Raw genomic sequence first — 19,532 nt, 5'->3', positions numbered from 1 at the left:
GGTATACTGGCAAAAGAGTATTGCTGTGCAATAGAGAAAACAGTGTGTTTTATTAGATGTTGTTTCCCTTCTGGGAGTCCAGAGGAGCTCCATACAGAGCTGAAAATGAAATGATCTCTTCACAGAGGTGGGAAGAGAAACTTGTCCTGATGCAGGAGATTTTGGACAACTGGTTAAAATGTCAAGCAACATGGCTTTACTTGGAACCCATCTTCAGTTCTGAGGACATTATTGCTCAAATGCCAGAGGAGGGCAGGAAGTTTGGAATAGTTGACAGTTACTGGAAGGACATCATGACACAAGCGGTAAGTTCTCGTATTCCATATATTTGCTTGTAGCATTTTCCCTCATGAGTCAAATCTCTGCTCAGCCATAAAACTTGCTGGGCCACCATGGGCCAGTTGCCAACTGTGAACCTCACTCATAAGAACATAAGAGAAGCCATGTTGGATCAGGCCAATGACCTGTCCAGCCCAACACTCTGTGTTGCACAGTGGCCAAAACCCAGGTCCCCTCAGGAGGTCCACCAGCAGGGCCAGAACTGCACAAGCTCTCTTCATATGTCTGTTGTCGTGACAGAGGTGGGGCAGCAAACTGTTGACATATCCTCATTCCTTTGGAGAAAAGCAATAAATAACCTATAAGAGCTAGCACAGCACAGTGGTTAAGAGTGTCAGGCTAGGATCTGACAGACCCAGGTTTGAATCCTCCACTTGGCCATGGAAGCTGGCTGGGTGACCTTGGGCCAGTCACACTCTGTCAGCTTAACCTGCCTCACAGGGTGGTTGTTGTGAGGACAAAATGGGGGAAGCAGGTTCTAAGTCACTTTGGAGAGAAAAGCGGGGAAAAGAGAAAAGAGAAGAAAGGAGAGGGATGGAGGGAAGGAAGGGAGAGAGGGAGGGAGGGAGGAAGGAAGGAAGGAAGGAAGGAAGGAAGGAAGGAAGGAAGGAAGGAAGGAAGGAAGGAAGGAAGCTTTCTAAGGTATTCTATATGATGATTATTTTACGAAATATAAATAAATGGATGTGCAGAATATTTTTGTTATTTTGTAGGTGAAAGATACCAGAGTCCTTATTGCAACCGAACAGCCGAGGATGCTGGACAGGCTCCGGGAAGCAAATCTTCTTTTGGATGATATCCAGAAGGGTCTGAATACTTACCTGGAAAAGAAAAGGTTGTTTTTTCCAAGGTAGGCTCATTAATACCCTGACCTGGATGGCCCAGACTAGCCTGATCTTGTCAGATCTCAGGTTGGCCCTGGTTAGTACTTCAGGTGGGAGACGGGCAAGGAGGCCGGCCGTGGCAAACCACCTCTGCTTATCTCTTGCCTTGAAAACCCTACAAGGTTGCCATAAGTCTGCTGCAGCTTGGCAGTACCTTCCAGCACCAGGTTCGTTAACAAGTCCCAGTTTGCATCCCTGATTCATTTGCGGTGCGATAATAAGCAGAGGCGTGCCCTTCCAAGCCAGCTCTTGTCTTGTCTTGCTATGGCCTGAGTGGTACGAAGTCAGCCTTGCTGCCTGAAGACTCCAGGGAACTGATGGCTGTCATCAGAATGGAAAGGGGGTGTTGTCTAGTGATGTGCAAAAAAAAAAGCCCTGGTATTTTTCGGGTTTGGGTATATAGAACCTGAAAAATATAGCTATTACCCAATATTCCTGATTCCCAATACTGGTATGGTATTCTGATTCAGTAAATATTGGGGGGTCCAATGGACCCGAGAAGAAAAATACTGAGAGGATTGGCTGGGTGGTGGGAGCTGAGAGCTCTGCACTGCCCCATGCAGTTTCCGTAACCGGAGACCGAACGTGGGATCTTCAGCATGCAAAGCATGTGCTTAGTCACTGAAGCATAATGTTCCCCCTTAAGGCCAGGGATCGACAAGGTAGAGTGCCACCACATTCCTGTTCCTGGTGTCAGAGCAAACATGCATGTTTTGTGTTTTGGACAGATTCTTCTTCCTTTCCAATGATGAGCTGCTGGAGATTTTGTCTGAGACAAAAGACCCTCTCCGAGTCCAGCCACACTTGAAAAAGTGCTTTGAGGGAATCGCTAAACTGGAGTTTACAGAGGACTTGGAGATTACAGGCATGATCAGTTCAGAGAAGGAAACCGTTCCTTTTATAAGGAAGATCTACCCAGCGCAAGCCAAAGTAAATTTCCCCCACAATATTTTATAAGTATAGTTTCATAACATATCCATGATGTACTCCCACAGGTTAGTTTTTCAGGTTGCTCAGCTGATTGCTTCATGGATCACAAAATGTATACAACCAGTCTTTTGATCTTATAAGTTATAAAATGTATAATGACATCTGGTTTAACCTGGGGCAGTGCAAAACCAGTAACTCCAGCTTCTTATGTTCTGTGGGCCTAGATTCTCATCAGACAACTTGTGTTCGCTGACCTGAAGGTCATGTTGGCAACATGGCAGATTTACACTGTGAAAAATACCTCTTGTGCAGGCCCCACTGTAGTGTACAGTTTCTCTCTCCAGTCAAAATGGCAGACTCTGGTAGCATCTTAAAGACTAATGGATTAAGAGCCTAAAGTGGCAAGAGCTTTTGTGAGCCAGAATCCACTTTGTCAGATGTATGAAGTGTTAACATTCAGTTGGCAGAGATGTATATATCCAAAGCTGCAAAAGAAGACTGATAGATGATGTAATACATATTGGATTACACTGCAGAGCATAAATGAAAACAAGAGCCAATCAAATGTGTAAATGACTATCAGAGTGGTGTGGACCACTTCCCACTCATGAATTGTCAAAGTATGATGAATCTGAACAGTGTACTTAAATCAGGCATGATAGACACTTGCTTTTTTAAAGAGAGCTAACTACTCAAAGTCCCTGTTGAGTCCAAGTTTGGTTGTTGCATATAAATTCCATCTCTGCAGCATCTCTCTGGATTCTCCCTTTGAAGCTTTTCTGCCACAGTGCTTTAAGCACTGATGCACCAGACCCCTCTGGAATTTCTCTCCAACATGTCCTAATTTTTCTCCTATTAAACCCTGTTTTATTTAAATTCCCTTAGACTCTTTATGATTTTGGTTATTTTATTTTTAAGGGCATGGTTGAGAAATGGTTATTGCAAGTGGAAGAAATGATGTTGTCCAGCATCAGACAAGTTATAGAAGATGGCATTGGAGGGTATATTGAGGTAATAGTGACGTACTTGTTCTTCAAGATGAACTTAGCCCTGTGAAGTCATTGCATACACAATCTGTGCACAGAATTCAGCGGGCACGCTTGGTGCAGTGATAAAGAGTGGTGGACTCTAATCTGTAGAACTGGGTTTGATTCCCGACTCCTCCACGTGAAGCCAGCTGGGTGACCTTGGGTGAGTCACCGTTCTCCCTCTGAGGCAGAGGACATCTTGGGTGATTCCCACCATCCTATCAGGGAGAGGCAGGAACTTATTTAGGCCTCTGTGCTGGCCAAAACAGTACTGGAATGGGACTGATGGTACAGAGTGCAACACGGCATCCTGAAATATAGTTGACAGTTCAAAATCACAAACACGTGGACTAAATCATTCACCAGCTTATATGCATTCAGATTTGCTCAAAAAGTCAACTTCTATTGATGTCAGCCTGGGGGGGGGGGGGGGCATGTGCGTTCATTTATGTACATCTCACGTTTCTCCCCAACACCACTTAGAACATCATTCTCCCCTCTGCCATTCTCCCAGAACAACAGCCCTCAGAGAAAGTGACCAGCCTGCAGTCGCCTAAAGCTTCCAGCGTGGAGCTGGGATTTGAACCTGGGTCTCCCGGCATCCTAATGTGACACTCTAACCACTGCACCAGGCTGGCTCTCATTTGCTGTAATTCCTGGTCGCTGTCCTTTTACCAACCCTATATTCACAGTTCCTCCATGCGAGGCACTTTGACAGAACGTGAAACTCACGTGTCGCTTAGTGTTAGGTGAGAGCGGCGGAAGGGCATGTGTGTTTGTTTTGGCCCTGTGTATACATGTTAGAAGCTCTAAATGACTGCAGCTTCCCACCGACTGTAGCCCATGTGCCGAGAAAAGGCCGAGAGCAGTTGTCCCACCGTATGACCCGTATACAAGTTCCACATTCGCTTCTAACACAGAAGGCACTTCTGCGTACCTGTTTTGTAATACATGAAGCGGCCCTTAGAAGCAGATGGGAAGTCACGGAGGTGTTCTCAAAAAGGGGCCCACCCACTAGCACTCTTTTTCACCTCAAAGGCTGCCTCTGTCACTGTCCTTTGGAATCGAGGGGCTTTTATTTGATATCGTTATTTGATGCTGATGCCCTGCCCTTTTCCAAACTGCATAACACTCAAAGCAACCGCTGCGATTTGTCGCTGTGTTTTAAAAGGTCCCTCGCAAAAAGTGGGTACTGGAATGGCCTGGACAAATAGTTATCTCTGTATCATCGATCTTCTGGACCAAGGAAGTATCAGAAGCCATAACAGAAAGGACACTACCTGTAAGCCTGTTTTTTTTAAAAATAACTATCAGGTAGATAGATGCCGAGAGAGAGGCAGTTGTAAGATTGCATTTGGCAAGAAATATGTTTCCTGTGTTTACTGATAAAATGAATCTACAGCGTTGCAGAGTTAAAGCATAAGGTGCGGATGATTTATCCAAATGATGCGACTTAATCAAGACACAAGCCTTGATCACTACATTCTCCTGTGTTGTGAAAATATTCCATATTCTATTAGAAAAGCAGAGGGCGTAAGGATTTGCGAGGAAGTGGAAGTCCCCTCTCCCTGCTGTCCCCACTTCCCTTCCCCTGCTTCCCGCTGCTTGCTTTGACCCCCCCACTCTCCCACTCCCCACTGCCTTTTGTTCCACTTCCTGTCCTCTCAGCCAGCTGCCTCCAAAGGCACTTCATTCCCTCCTCTCCAGCCCCACCAGTTTCTGCTTTCCTTTCTCTTCCCCTCTTCACTCTTCCTTCCCTTGCTGTCCCCTCCTCCCAGAGGCTTCTCTGCCTCCCTTCTCCTGCCCTCAGCCACTCTCCCCAAAGGGGATTTAAAAAAACAAAACATCATTTTGAGTTGCCTAGGAGATGTTGTTCGAGGTTGTCTTTGGAGTTCAAAATGATGCTTGAGAACTCATGAGACATTGATCTCTGTGTTTTAAAACTTTTTAAAGTATTATTTAATGCAACCCCTTAAACTTTCAGGTTTTCCTGCTAACATAGGGGTTCCGTAGGTTCTGCATAGATCCACTGTTTATCAAAGGTAAAGGTTTCCCTTGCTCGAAAGCTAGTCGAATCCAACTCTAGGGGGCAGTGCTTATCTGCATTTCCAAGCCGAAGAGGCAGCGTTGTCCGAAGACGTTTCCTTGGTCATGTGGCCGGCATGACTAAACACCGAGGTGCACAGAATGCTGTTACCTTCCCACCGAAGCGGTACCTATTTATCTACTTGCAGTTTCTTGCTTTCTAACTGCTAGGTTGGCAGGAGCTGGGGCCAGAGACAGGAGCTCACTCCGTCACACGGCACTAGGGTCTCGAACTGCCGAACTACAGACCTTCCGGTCTGCAGCTCCGCGTCTTAACCTCTGAGCTATTTATCATACAGCTCTTTAAAGAAAGGGCACAATTTGTCCAAAGTTAAGCAGTTTTAAATTTCATCAGTTTGAAGGGTAGAGATTTTTATACATTTCTTTAACTCTGCCATTGAAATGGAAGGAAATTAATGGTGCTTCATTTGGCCTGGGTTGTGGTCCAAGAAGCAGAGCACCTACACAGCTATGGAAGTCAAATACAATGATAATAAGAGGTGGGCAGGGCCTGTGAAGACTCATGTGTAGATATGTAAGTGCTGTCAAGTCGTAACCAGCGTATGGTGACCACATCAAACGTTTTCAGAGTGAGAAGCAGCGGTGGCTTGCCATTGCCTTCCTCTGCAGTCTTCCTTGGGGGTCCCCAATCCAAGGACATGATTGCTCTCCTTGAGTATCTGAAGGGCTGCCACTTAGAGGCGGGCAGGGAGCTGTTCCGGTTGGCAGCAGAGGAGAGGACTCACAAGAATGGGTTTAAATTCAGGGTGGGAAGGTTCCGGCTGGATATTAGGAAAAACGTTTTTACAGTCAGAGTTATTCAACAGTGGAATCAGGTGCCTCTGGAGGTGGTGAACTCCCCCTCACTGGCAGTCTTTAAGCAGCGTCTGGATAAACACTTGTCAGGGATACTCTAGGTTGATCCTGCGTTAAGCAGGGGGTTGGACTAGATGGCCAGTGTGCCCCCTTCCACCTCTGTGGTTCTATGGTTCTGTGACTGAGATCTGACGAGATTGGGCTATACCATACCATTCTACATCATGAGGAGTGTGGGGAGAAGGGGAAACCCTACTCCTACACAGACTCTCACACATGCCCACCTGGCCTTCCCACTCTACCCCACTGCCCAGTTATGTACACCCTTGCCCAAGTCGTCTTCCTGCCTGCCCTCTCCACCCACCTGTCATCCCAGTCTTCCTTCCCTCTAGCTGTTCAGTTACTCACCTGCCTGCTTGGTATTATGGCCTGCCCACCCCCCGGTCTTTCTTCCTGCTTCGCTGCATGCTGGCATGGCAAAGTACGGGGAGAAGCAGGCATGCAGTATATTCCCCTTGGTGCCTGTTCCCGATGGCCTTCACCACGCATTTGCATGGAACCTCAGCTTGTTACAACAACCCAGTATGCCACAAACATCTCCTTTACCATTCTGCAAATGGGGGGGGGGGGATCGCCCTCCAGATCTGAAGAAACCTCAGCCCTGGTTGTTCATGTTGAAGGGATTTTTTGCTCTGCACGAGGGGTTGATGGAAGGCACAGGTGGCTGTATGCATGAGACTGCTAGGCTATGGCGGCCAGCCAGTTGTTTCCCTAGACCAATTGCATCTCACTTTTTTGGGGGGGGGGTAACAGAGGTTTTTGGAGAAAAGCAACATGCAGATTGGAGAAATCGTTGAACTGGTACGAGGAAAGCTGTCAAGTGGGGCCCGGCTGACTCTGGGGGCGCTGACTGTCATTGACGTGCATGGTAAGCAGCCGGGCCACGGAGCGGGAGAGTGCAGGGGATGTGGGATGCCAAAGAAGCAGCTGCAGTGCCTCTTCGAATGAAGGCCATGGGAGGGAGCATGAGCTTGGATGCGCCTAATTCAGCTGGCATTAAGCACCTTTAAACATCACCGATTGTAGCTTGAAAGTTCAGGGTGTTTTATTTTGTTTTTATTTTAAAGCTCTTAACTTTAGCTGAATCCCTGCCTGCAGAAGCAGACTGGCCATCTAAGTTACAGGGAAAGTTCCCAATGGGCCCCTGCAGGGCTGCTGGCCATGTGGCACACAGAGCCAAATGCCAGGGCCATTTTAGCTTCCCAGCCCATGCCTGCTACATCTCTCCTAGTGAATTCCTTGGTGAGGAGTTTTTCCACAATGCAGTTTTAACTTAGTCCTTTGAACAACAAAATTAAGCAACCAATACTATTCATTAGGGAGGTTTGTGAAGGGCCTTCGCACAGTGGTGGGACACCTGGTTTGCATGCCCAGCCTCCATCTAGGGTATTCCCACTGAAAGAACCTCTGATAGCCAGGGATGGAGAAGACCTCCCCCCACCCCGGAGGCTCTGGAGAGTCCCTGTCAGTCAGAGCCATGTAGAAAAGCTAAATGTTCCGACTGGTTTCTAAGGCCTGTTTGCTTTTGCAGCACGTGACGTAGTGGCAAAATTGGCCGAAGACAAAATTTCAGACCTGAATGATTTTCAGTGGATTTCTCAGCTGAGATATTACTGGGAAGAGGGAGAAGTGATGGTCCGAATGATTACAACAGAAGCCAGATATGGCTATGAGTACCTGGGGAACTCGTTGCGCTTGGTGATCACGCCACTCACCGATCGATGCTATAGGTAAAAAACCAAAAACCCTCAACACTTGCTTTGATGTAGTATGGCTGGCTTTGAACCTGGATTGTATGTAGCTTGGATATTCATGGCACTGAGGAGGCTGAGCATCGGGGAGACCAGGAATAGGAGGCAGTTCTACCCTTCAGTCATCGTACATTTCAGTCAAGAAGCAGACTCTGGAATTGTTATCTCACTGAGAACAGAACATTGCTGAGATGCAGTTGGTTTATTACAGGCTCAGCATCTTGCTGCTGTGTTGTATAATTTGTTTAAACTGTATTTCTGTGTGTCTTTGTAAGTTACTTTGAGTCCTCAGTGGGAAAAAAAGCGAGGGGGAAATGTTTAAATAAAGGAAGCAATAAAAATTAGCTAACTGTCAATGAGGTACCAGGTCTCTATGTGGGCCTTATAATTTCCAGCTGCAGAGGGGACTCACAAGTTGGAAGGTTTTCCCTTGGAAACAAAAGGCCCAAAGCATAGAAGAGCAGTGTGCCAAGCTAGAACTTATTTTCCCACATTCCTTGCAGTTGAAATTGTGCACTGTCTTGAAATGAAATATACAGGCAAAGGTGTGTCTGCCTGTAAAATAAATTGAAGCAATCATTGAACCATTTGCAGACATCTGACCGAGGCTCTAGTGCTTGTATTTGCCAGAGTTTAGGACAAACGTTCTCAGCGTCTCTCTGGCGTGAGATTTATTATTCTATTTCTACCCTGCTGTGAACTGATAAGTAATTTCAGCAGTTCATTCTAGCCCTGTGCAACTCATCCAACTAAATTAAAAATCAGCAAAGCTTGGCCACAGAGGATAAGATTTCATCCTGTCCTTCAGAATGATGCAGATGATAAGAGCTCCATGGCTTGACTAGTAGGAAGAACAGTGGGCTGTTTATGCATACGTGGAAACAGGGTCAAGTGCAGGGCTGTGGTTTTGTTTTTGCTTCATCGCAAAACTGTGCTACTCTTTCATTCCTGTATTGACACAAGTTTGAGTCCAGTGGCCCTTTTAAGACCAACAAAGTTTTATTCTGGGTATAAGCTTTTGTGTGCATGCAACACAGTTTTGCTCTTGGTGTAAGCTTTCATGTGGATGCACACAGAAGCATATACCCAGAATAAAACTTGGTTGGCCTTAAAGGTGTCACTGGACTCAAGCTTCGTTCTGCTGCTTCAGACCAGCACAGCCACTCACCTGAGTCTGTATTCCTGTTACTGACACATACACAGCCTCCGGAAAGCTGGAAGGCTTCCCTTTGCCCATGCTTTAGGTACTGTCTGCTTTGTTTTGGGGTTGGATTTTGAGCACTTACCCAGTTATCTGCTTAGACATTCTTTTGAATTTTTTTGAAAAGGGTTCTTCCTCTGTCATTTTGTTTACACTTTTAGAAACCATTCTGACAAATTGGGAGGGAGAGCGCTTTTGTGGCTTACACAGACGCTAGCCAATCGTTGCTGTGCACAGCCTGGCTGTAAGGGACAGGGACTATCTTTGTGGCTGACATAAACCCCACATCTGCTCAGAACACAACGTTGGTTTCCCTTTAAGCTTTACCTGGGGGTGGGGGAAGAGGGTTTGTGTGACCTTCTTTGCTGAATTTAGGTATCATTGGATTTCCCCCAGAATTGATGGCTTTAGATCAGGATACAGTCCGTAGTTGATGGGTTCACTTTTCAGGATTGCTTGAGGTGTTGCATATTGTATAAACAAAAAGGACAGTGGCAATGAAGCCCACCTACAGATGGCACTAGGGATTCTACTAGGGGTGTGCATTTGGAAAAGAAACCAGTATTTTCCAAATCTGGATTCCAAGAATGGTTTCCATACCAGCATTACGGATTATTCACATGCATATGTACATGAGACAAAATGTACCCCTCACAGCTCAACTTCTAGAAGGCCTTCCCCACTTGAGGAATGAGTGTGTTGATCTTTCTTCTATGTTGCACTGTGGATCAGTTTATTAGCATTCAATGGATTATTTGTTTGGGGGGGGTCTAAGTAATGTTTTTAAGTGTATTCCTTTATGTCATAAGTTGTTTTGAGTCTTTGCTGTGTGGACAAAAGAGGATTAAAGTGCCAGCGACAAAGCAGAGCCATGAGCCTGTGGATCACATTCCTCTTGCTTATTCCCACCCGTCTCTTTAGAACATTAATGGGAGCTTTGAAACTGAACCTGGGAGGTGCCCCGGAAGGACCTGCTGGGACCGGCAAAACCGAAACTACCAAAGACCTTGCAAAAGCACTGGCTAAGCAGGTACCAAAATAACCATTTGTCCCAACCTCTGTCAGTTCTTTGGAGAGACACTCCTTTCTCTTTAGAATACGTTTCGGAGGCCATCTGCATCTGATAGAGTTGTGCCTCAAGCATTCACGAAGACCAGAACAAAGGGTGACGCTCTGGACCATGACTGCTTGCAACTCCATTTTGGGGCACATCTTGCAACCTCATGCATTGACTACAGGAAGCCAGCCATGGGGGCGGAAAAACCTCCGTTCCTCTCCCTGCCACTGGTGTGGGAATGTGAAACCTCCAGAGAACAGAGAAGCACATGCATGCCTCCAATTTAGGCCCTTCTGTACTGGCCCTAATAGTTCCCAGCAGGATAGATGCCGTTTGGGGCTGCTGTTTGTGCCATCAGAGACAAAAGAGCCTTTAAGACATCATCTTTCTGGGAGAATGAGTGCCCAGTGGGCAAATGGCCCTGCCTCACATATGCATTCAAGTCTAATTTGTGAGCATGAGGCCTGGGGGCCTTGAAGTGAGGGGGCGCCAGAAGTGGTTTCGATGCACCAGTGGTCTGACTTGGTACAAGGGAGTTTCATTCGGAGGCAGACTGACCCTTTAACTTACTGGGAGAGTTTATGGATGGCTGTTGATGACTAGGAGCAGCCCAAGCTGAGCATTGAGCCATGAGGTCTTCTCAGCCTGGATCCTGGCCAGCAGCGACAATGACAACAGCCATCCAGCTTACCTGCCACTTTGTGGGAGGAGGGCACAGGCGAACTGATGCCCGTCGTCATCCCCACTAGCTGGGTCCAATCCTAGCAGTTCTACACACAGGGGCCTCTCAGCTCCACTTGCTCCCGGGCTGTTTCAACCTCCTAATCTCCCCTTGTTTTCAGTATGTTCTTTGTAACTGCATGCCAGGCTGGAAGGCACCAGGGGGAGCTGTTCCCTGTCGTGGTCCAAATTTCACTTGCTGAATTCCTCCTTATTGTGCACCCATGTGGTGTGGTTTGGGTCATTACAGTGCAGGACTAGGATCTGGAAGACCCCGGTTTGGATCCCCACTCTGCCATGGGAAGTTCGCTGGGCAGACTTGGGCCAATCACACCCTCTCATCCCAACCTACCTCACAGGATTGTTGTGAGGATAAAATGGACGCAAGGAGAACGATGTGAGCCGCTTTGGGTCCCCACTGGGGAGAATGGCAGCGTGTAAATAATTACACCGCTGTTACAACTGCTAGTAAAAAGTGTTTAAGCTGAGTCACAGTTTTTTAGCCTCCGGCTGGGACATTTTTGTCTTCGCTCAGGAAGGAGGGCTCCAGAGCAAACTAATTTATGCAGTAGCCAAATCGCTTGCTCACAAGTTTAATGCCAGCAGCTCACAAAGTAGAATTTTTGCTCACAAGACCCCACAGTTTAGAGGGAACGTGGCAGCACAGATGGTGAGCAGCAGTCCTGGAGCAACTTGGGCTTTTAACCCTCTCTGCAATTTCTTCTAGTGTGTCGTCTTCAATTGCTCTGATGGGCTCGATTACAAAGCCATGGGCAAATTCTTCAAAGGGCTGGCCCAAGCTGGAGCCTGGGCGTGCTTTGACGAGTTCAACAGAATCGAGGTAACGTTCTAGCAGAGATGCTTGTCACCATCACGGTCCACTAACCTTAACATGCAGCAGATGGCAGATCGCACAAGGCTCTGCTTTTGACCTCCGTGCTTGCTTGACGATCCCTGCAGTTGCATGACATAGGAAAGCTTTATTTGTAGCAAAGTTGAATCGAAATGTGTAAGCGGGAGAGCAGTGTGGGATTTTTTAAAATATAGAAGCAGGTAATGTTTATTCCAAGGGAGGTGGTTCTGTTGGGAGTGCTGCAGAAACAGAAATTAAGAGGAGATCCGTGTCACCTTCTTAGACCAATGAAACTTCTCTGTTGCTGCCTGGAAGCTGCCAATGCAGTGTATCTGTGACCCAGTCCAGGCACAATCTGGACAGCTCCCTTGCTGTTCAGCACTCAGCGGTCCAGGCTGAGGTTGCTGGACAGCTCCCTTGCCGTTCAGATTTTGGCTCTGCATCCTGACCACCCTTGCAGAGGTGGCTGACCTGTGGATGCGACACCAAGGGCCAGTCCCTGTTCCAAACAGTGTTGCTTTGCATGGACACTCTCAGACCCTAACACATCCAGTCAGCCACCCTACCTCAGTGGACAATGTCCTTTATATGTGGTGGATAGGTGCAGAGGGCAGCCATGTTGGTCTGCAGTAGAACAGCTAGATTTGAGTCCAGTAGCACCTTAGAGACCAACAATATTTTGGGGGTATGAGCTTTCGAGGGTCAAAGGTTCCTTATCTGAAACTTATCCCCCCCCCCAAATTTTGTTGGTCTCTAAGGTCCTCCTGGACTAAAATATAGCTGACCTTTATATGTATGACTGATTTTTTGTTTTGTCTACGTGGCTAGGTTGAAGTGCTGTCTGTAGTGGCTCAGCAGATCCTCAGTATCCAGCAGGCTATTATTCGGAAGCTCAGAACGTTCGTCTTTGAAGGCACAGAGATTTCCCTCAATCCGACCTGTGCAGTGTTCATCACGATGAATCCCGGGTATGCTGGACGGGCAGAACTTCCTGATAACTTGAAGGTAAATCTTGTCTTCTTCTAGGAAAGCTGAAACCCCACAGATTGCTGGGCAAAACCCAAGGGAAACGGACCTGGAGCAAGATCTCTCGTGCATCCTTTTCTAACAGAGCTCCTGCTTTATATGTGAACAGGGTAGGCATATAAATAAACAAATGTGGCTACCCCCATTAGGTCTACCTTGACCCTCTCTCTACCTGCCTTCCCTTCATCTCTCTCTCTCTCATCCTGCCTTTCTCTCTGTTTTTCAGCTCCTTCCTATTTCTTTCTCTCTTGTCTTTTTCTCTCTTAAAAACCCCTGAGGACAGAGTTGATGCTGTTTCTGGCAGTGATCTAGTAATTGAAAGCCCAAGCATTACTGGAGTCAAAATTTTAATGCTCATGTTGTCTTGTACATCTTATTCTCATTTGCCTACATTTTGAACAAAGATCCCTTGAGTCCCACCTGCATTCTGAAATGTTATCATTTGGGAAGGGACCATACCATGTGCATTTTTGGAACTCTTTAATTTATTCTCAGTTGGATTTCTGAAGTCACTGCTTTCAGTCAGGCAAAACTAATCCTTATTCCCTCTCTTATTAAATCTGAAAGTGTTAGTCTCTGAGTATTCAAATGCACAGAACCCAAACATAATTTCTTTGGAACCTGTACAGATTTTAGAACAGAGAATACAAAAGGACATTCCACAATATGATCAGCTCACTTAATTTTTGAAATAACATAAATAGCATGTGTCATCATACTGAGACGGTAGCCTGAACCAGCCCCACCCTTCTTCAACCCCTGGCTCCTGGTAAAAACGTACCTGTTTTCCCAGTGCTTGGACTCTGGAGTGCAACATCCTTACAGACCAAAAATACCTCTTTTCCCATTGAACTTTTTTTCAGTAGGCCGTGGTATCAGTTAGCTGCTTTCCTGCTCAACTTTCTTTGCTTCTTTAGGCATTATTCCGCACAGTAGCCATGATGGTGCCGGATTATGCTCTGATTGGTGAGATTTCACTTTATTCCATGGGATTCCTTGACTCGAGGAGGTAAGTTAAATTGGGTTTGTTTGTTTTTTACAGGTGATGAATTCTGGTACATTTAAAAACCTACCTGTCATGTACTACCACCCAGGGGAAAAACTGTGCAAACAGCATAGTTGTTTTTGGAATTTGGCCTTGCTTGTATTTCAGTGGTTCAGTAACTTGTTGCTGTGCCTCAAGATATGGGTTTGACTTGAGAGCATTCACTGTGTATTTCAAATGTCAAGGAAGGCACCTTCGTAACGGATGATTCAGAAGTGTATTTTCTGAGTTTAGCCCCTGTGGGGTTTTTTTGTAAAACATTTTATTAGGATATATCCAAGTTACATCATCACTTTTCATACATTTGTATCTTTCCTACATCCTACCCTCCTCCCTTTCCCCCCTACATGGCTTCCCACAGTGCTCAGATCTTCAGTTCACCTCGTTATTTCCCCTACTTAACCTTTTCTACATAAATTCACCAGGTAACATCTTTGTTATTAATTACAATCAGATCATTATCCAATTCTTCATATCATCTCTTACAATCAATAGGCATCAAAGCAAAATAAAGTATCCTTTACATCCCAATATTTTTCTAAATACACTTTTAAATCTTTCCAGTCTTCGAAAAAATCTTCTGCGTCCCTATTATTTAGTTTTCTAGTCATTTTGTCCATTTCCACCATAAAAAGTAGTTTTTTAATCCAATCTCCCACCTCCAGTGTTTAGTCCCTGTGTTATAACACTGGTACTGTACATTTAACTTAAGTTATGAATCACATGGCCGACTTAAAACTGGGAAGGAGGCACACATTCTTATATGTAAAAAAACAGGTCGGCCAAACCATAAGAAGCACTCTGGGGGACACCAAAGAAATGCGGAATCATTGGCGGTTCTAGGTTTTATACCATTGTGGCAGACATATTTCTGGGAGGAAGAACTGAAGGAAGAAACGATAATTCAGTGAACCATTGGACAGGCCCTGGCTAAACCCCGAACCTCCAGGTTCAAAAACAGGGTACCTCAGAATATCAGCTTCAAGAAGGCACAGTAGTGAGGTCTGTTTGTTGCTCTCAAGCTTCCCTTGTGGGCTTCCCAGAAGCATTTGGCTGGCCGCTGGATTCTAGACTAAGCAAATACTAAGTCTGATCCAGCAGAGGAAGTATTGTGTTTTTTCAGAATAAAATATTGATGAAATATTTCATTTTTGCCCTTGCCTGGATAGCCAATGGTCTTGTCAGATCTCGGAAGTTAAGCAGGGTCATCCCTGGTTAGTATTGGGATGGGAGGCCACCAAGGAATTCCAGGATTGCTATGCAGAGGCAAGCAATGGCAAATAGGGATGGGAATGAACCAATAAATGAACTCTGGTTCAACTGGCTCATGCTTCAAGAACCAGGGGTTCGGGAGAACGTGTCCCCACTATCTGGCCACGAACGTCCATGTTTGTCATGGAGGTTCATTGGACGGTTCATGCAGGCTCCAAAGGCAAGAAGGAGGAGGAGGAGGAGGAGGAGGAGGAGATTGGATTTATACCCCACCCTTCACTACCCAAAGGTGTCTCAGCGGCTTACAAACTCCTTCCCCTTCCCCTCCCCACAACAGACACCCTGTGAGATAGGCGAGGCTCAGAGAGCTCTTGATAGAAACTCCTCTTTTTCAATAAGAGCTCTTATCAGAGCTATGGCTTGCCTAAGGCCATCCAGCCAGGTGCAAGTGGAGGAGTGGGGAATCAAACCCGGTTCTCCCAGATTAGAGTCTGTGCACTTAACCACTACACCAAACTGGCTCTGTTAGATGCTGTTGGACCCCACCACTGGCCCGTGGCCTGACTGGAAGTGAACTCCAAAGGCATTTAAATGCCTTCAGAGCCCACCTCTGGGATAGGTCGGCCCGAGTGAGCTCCAAAGGCCTTTGTAGGCCTGTGGAGCTCTCTCTGGGAGCTCAGTTGAGACAGGCCACCCAACTTGACTGAGCTCCAAGAGTGAGCTCTGAAAGCCTATAAAGGCCTTTGGAGCTTAGTCTCGGAGCTCAGTTGGGCCAACCTGGAGGTGGACTCTGCAGGCATTTAAATGCCTTCAGGGCTTACTTCTGGATGGGGCCGGCAGCTTGAGTGAGCTCCAAAGGCATTCCAGGATTTCTGTGCAGAGGCAAGCAATGGCAAATAGGGATGGGAATGAACCGATAAATGAACCCTGGTTCGACTGGTTTCTGCTTTGTGAACCAGGGGTTCGGGAAAACGTGTCCCCCACTGTCTGCCCATCGGACGGTTCATGAGGGCTCCAAAGGCATGTAGAAGCTGTTGGAGCCCACCACTGGCCCGTGGCCTGACTGGAAGTGAACTCTGAAGGCATTTAAATGCCTTCAGAGCCCACCTCTGAAGCCCACCTTAAATGCCTTTGGTGCCCGCTTCCAGGTTGTGCTGCAGCCACGCCCCCAACTGGAGGTGAGCTCCGAAGGCATTCAAATGTCCTTGGAGCTGACTTCCAGGTGGGGCTGTGGCCCCACGAACTTCCTGAAGCACGAACCAGTTTTTGCAATGGAGACATTTGTGGAAGTTCATGGTTCAGGGTTCATGAAAACCCTGAACCACAGGACTCAATTTTCCCGGTTTGTGCCCACCCCTAACGGCAAACCATCCCTGAACATCTCTTGCCTTGAAAACCCTGGTCTCTATAAATCAGCCACAGCTTGATGGCAATTAGCAGAGGGAGATATTTCAAATACACTTTTAGTACCTATTTTCAGTTATCAATGTATTTTTTCTTGTTTGTTACAGCCGTAGAGCTGGATCCTGCAGAACTGTTAAACTACCAGCAGTGCTTTCCTCTGGCAGAAGGAGGGTTTCCGGGATGCACGATGCTCTTCCCAGTGTCTTGCTTCAGGGGAATGTTCCCTCCACTTTCCCTTGCTAACAGAACAGATTTGTGAAATCTACAGACCAAATCCCCCCTCCTATTTCCAATAATTAATACCCCCCCACACACACACACACAAGACAAGAATCTGTCATTGGATTTTTGTGTGTATTGAACTGGTAGTAGTGGTGGAGAATGCTGTCAAATCACAGCTGACTTATGGCGACCCTGTGGAGTTTTCAAGACAAGAGACATTCAGAGGTGGTTTGCCATTGCCTGCCTCTGTCTAACAATCCTGGACTTCCTTGGTGGTTTCCCATCCAAAGACTAGCCAAGGCCAACTTTGGCTGCGGTCACACGGAGCATTAGCCACACTACAGAGATGGAAGATAGGCGGATTTTCCAGGCGCGATCACATCACAACATCTGGGAAGCATAGAGCTCCCATGGCGAACCCGAGGCTTCCCGCCGAAGAAGCGATGTAAAAAACTAGTACCTCCGAGGTACTAGTTTCCGGAAACCGCGGGCCAAGGGCGGGCGTCTGATCACGTTCCCGGTGGACTTACGTGGCATCCAGCTCCCGGCTCCGCAGGTTGCGCAACAGCACCCAACAGCGCATGCGCACAAAAAGCGATTGCTAGTGCGATCGCACAGCGCGGCTTCTGTGCCGCGCTGCAGGATACCTGTCTGGTCAGCATCTTTCCCCTAAGCACGGGACCTCGACCGGGACATGTGCTCGGGCAGCTGCGTGTTAGTTTCCTCCGTGCCAATTAGCCACGCCTCCCCCCCGCGATATCCGGCCCGTGTGACCGGGGCCTAAATTTAGCTCTCAAGTTCTGATGAGATTAGACTAGCCTGGACTATCCAGGTCACAATGTGTTGAACTATCCCTAAAATTTTTATAAGCTGACTTGGTTATATCCTTTTTTTTGTTCAAACTGTAGATGTTTTTATCAGTTTTTCCCAATGGTGTGTAAGTTATAATATGTTCTAATTTTCCACAGCCTTTCCCAGAAAATCGTCGCTACCTACCGCCTTTGCTCTGAACAGTTATCGTCGCAGCATCACTATGACTACGGGATGCGTGCGGTGAAATCAGTCCTGACAGCAGCAGGGAACTTGAAACTGAAGTACCCGGACGAAAATGAAAGTGTCTTGCTGCTTAGGGCACTGCTGGATGTTAACTTAGCGAAATTCCTGGCACAAGATGTTCCTCTCTTTCAGGTAAGATAACAAATCAAGAGATTCCGTGCTGCCATTCAAACAAAAACCAGGGAGATATCGATGAGATGGTTAGTTATAAGGACATATTGACCTGATAAAGGAAGCCACAGGCTTCATTTTGCAAGACCTGAGCAAAGCTGTCAAGGGCAGGACATTTTGGAGGTCATTAAATCATAGGATCGCCATAATTGGAAGCAACTTGATGGCATGTATAACACGCAAGAGAAAAGCCCTGTTGGAATGGATCCAAGGTCCAGCTTGCCCAGCAGCCCTGTTTGCTACAGGGGACAACTGGATGCCCGGAGAAGGCATACAGGCAGAAGCCAAGACTCCCACTGGTCTTGCCCTTCTAGCAACTGGTATTCAGAAGTAAACTTTCTCTGAAAATGGAGGTCCAATTCAGCCATCATGTTGTCCATGAATATGTTGAGACTATCCTCTCATCCTTTTAAAGGCATTTAAAAATTGTGGCCATAACTGCATCTGGTGGCAGTGAGCTCTGAAGTTGATTATATTTTATGTGAAGAAGCAGGGGTCATTTCCTGCAGGAGCACACAGGAGCGGACCTCTGGCAGTAAAGAGCCCAGGGGGCGGGCACATGTAACAAGCCCCATCCCCTGCTCCCAACAGCCCTCAGTCAGAGCAAGAAGCAGCCAGGTAGGTTGCAGAGCCCCCCCCCCCAGCCTCCCGGTCCAAAACAGTCCAGTGGCACCTTTAAGACCATGTTTTATTCAGGTACAAGCTCTCCCTGCTCTGCGAGGGCAGATCTGCACATCCCGTCCCCCCCAATAGCTAGCAATCCAAAACGGTCCAGTGGAGCCTGAGCGGTGGGTGTTGCCTTCTGACCCACTTCTGGTGATGTCAGGGGGTGTGGCATATGCAAATAATTTATGCTAATGAGTTATGCTAATGAGCTCCTGCACCTCTTTTTCTATGAAATTACCCCTGTGAAGAAGGATGTTTTTTTGTTTGTCTTCCTGAATTGAATGTGAGGGCGATTTGGTGGCAGCATCTGTCTATCCCGAATAGACTACTACTCCTCAACTATGTTGGGTGCACCTGAGTTCTAGTGTTTTAGAAAGGAAGAAAACATTTTCTTTCACTTTCTCCCCTGTCCCATGCAAAATGTTGTAAGAGCCTCTGTCATTACGTTTTCCCTCTGTTGTCTTTTCCCCCCGAAACTCAACAGCCCCAAACCCTTCCACCTTTGGCTCCTTGGGATGGTGTCCTTTAACCATTCCTGGGACCTTTCCCCTACCCCTTTCCCAGCTCCGCAACATTCCTTTTTTTCAAATGGGCAACCCTGAACTGTACACAGTATTCCAAACATAGCCGCACCATAGATCTGTACAAGGGCTTTGCAACAATGGTGTTCGTGGAGAAGAATTTCTTCTGCATTAATGTAAAACCGCCTGCGTGCGGGCTTTACTCTCAGGAACGCCACTCTTGTTTTTTCTGGCAAATTGCTTTTCTTGTCTTCCATCCCACAGGGTATTATATCAGATTTGTTTCCTGGCGTGGTTCTTCCGAAACCAGATTATGAGAATTTCATACAGGCCCTGAACAACAATATCAAAAAAATGAATCTTCAGCCAGTTCCGTGGTTTATTGGGAAGATTATTCAGGTTATTATTTTTTAAAAATATTTTGAATCTAGGGAAACCAACACAGCGGAACTTTCCAGTTCACATGTTATCATGCTGTGAGTCTT

The 19,532-nt window shown here is 46.7% G+C and overlaps 1 protein-coding gene across 1 annotated transcript in view; it reads left to right on the top strand.

Moving 5' to 3' along the window:
- The window catches only part of DNAH3 (dynein, axonemal, heavy chain 3), a 139,659-nt gene that overhangs the window by 47,631 nt on the left and 72,496 nt on the right, over positions 1–19,532 (top strand). The window contains 13 exon segments of the mRNA XM_015416119.1: positions 126–305; positions 1,053–1,189; positions 1,952–2,153; positions 3,072–3,164; positions 4,353–4,463; positions 6,896–7,010; positions 7,674–7,872; positions 10,016–10,124; positions 11,599–11,712; positions 12,553–12,729; positions 13,668–13,759; positions 17,602–17,821; positions 19,312–19,446. Coding sequence (XP_015271605.1) covers positions 126–305; positions 1,053–1,189; positions 1,952–2,153; positions 3,072–3,164; positions 4,353–4,463; positions 6,896–7,010; positions 7,674–7,872; positions 10,016–10,124; positions 11,599–11,712; positions 12,553–12,729; positions 13,668–13,759; positions 17,602–17,821; positions 19,312–19,446 — 1,884 coding nt within the window.

This window comes from Gekko japonicus, unplaced genomic scaffold (genome assembly GCF_001447785.1).
Source record: "Gekko japonicus isolate JY-2015 unplaced genomic scaffold, Gekko_japonicus_V1.1 scaffold321, whole genome shotgun sequence".
Taxonomy (NCBI): domain Eukaryota; kingdom Metazoa; phylum Chordata; class Lepidosauria; order Squamata; family Gekkonidae; genus Gekko; species Gekko japonicus.
The sequence above is the reverse complement of the archived record's forward strand: the minus strand, read 5'-3'. Positions and strand labels throughout refer to the sequence as shown.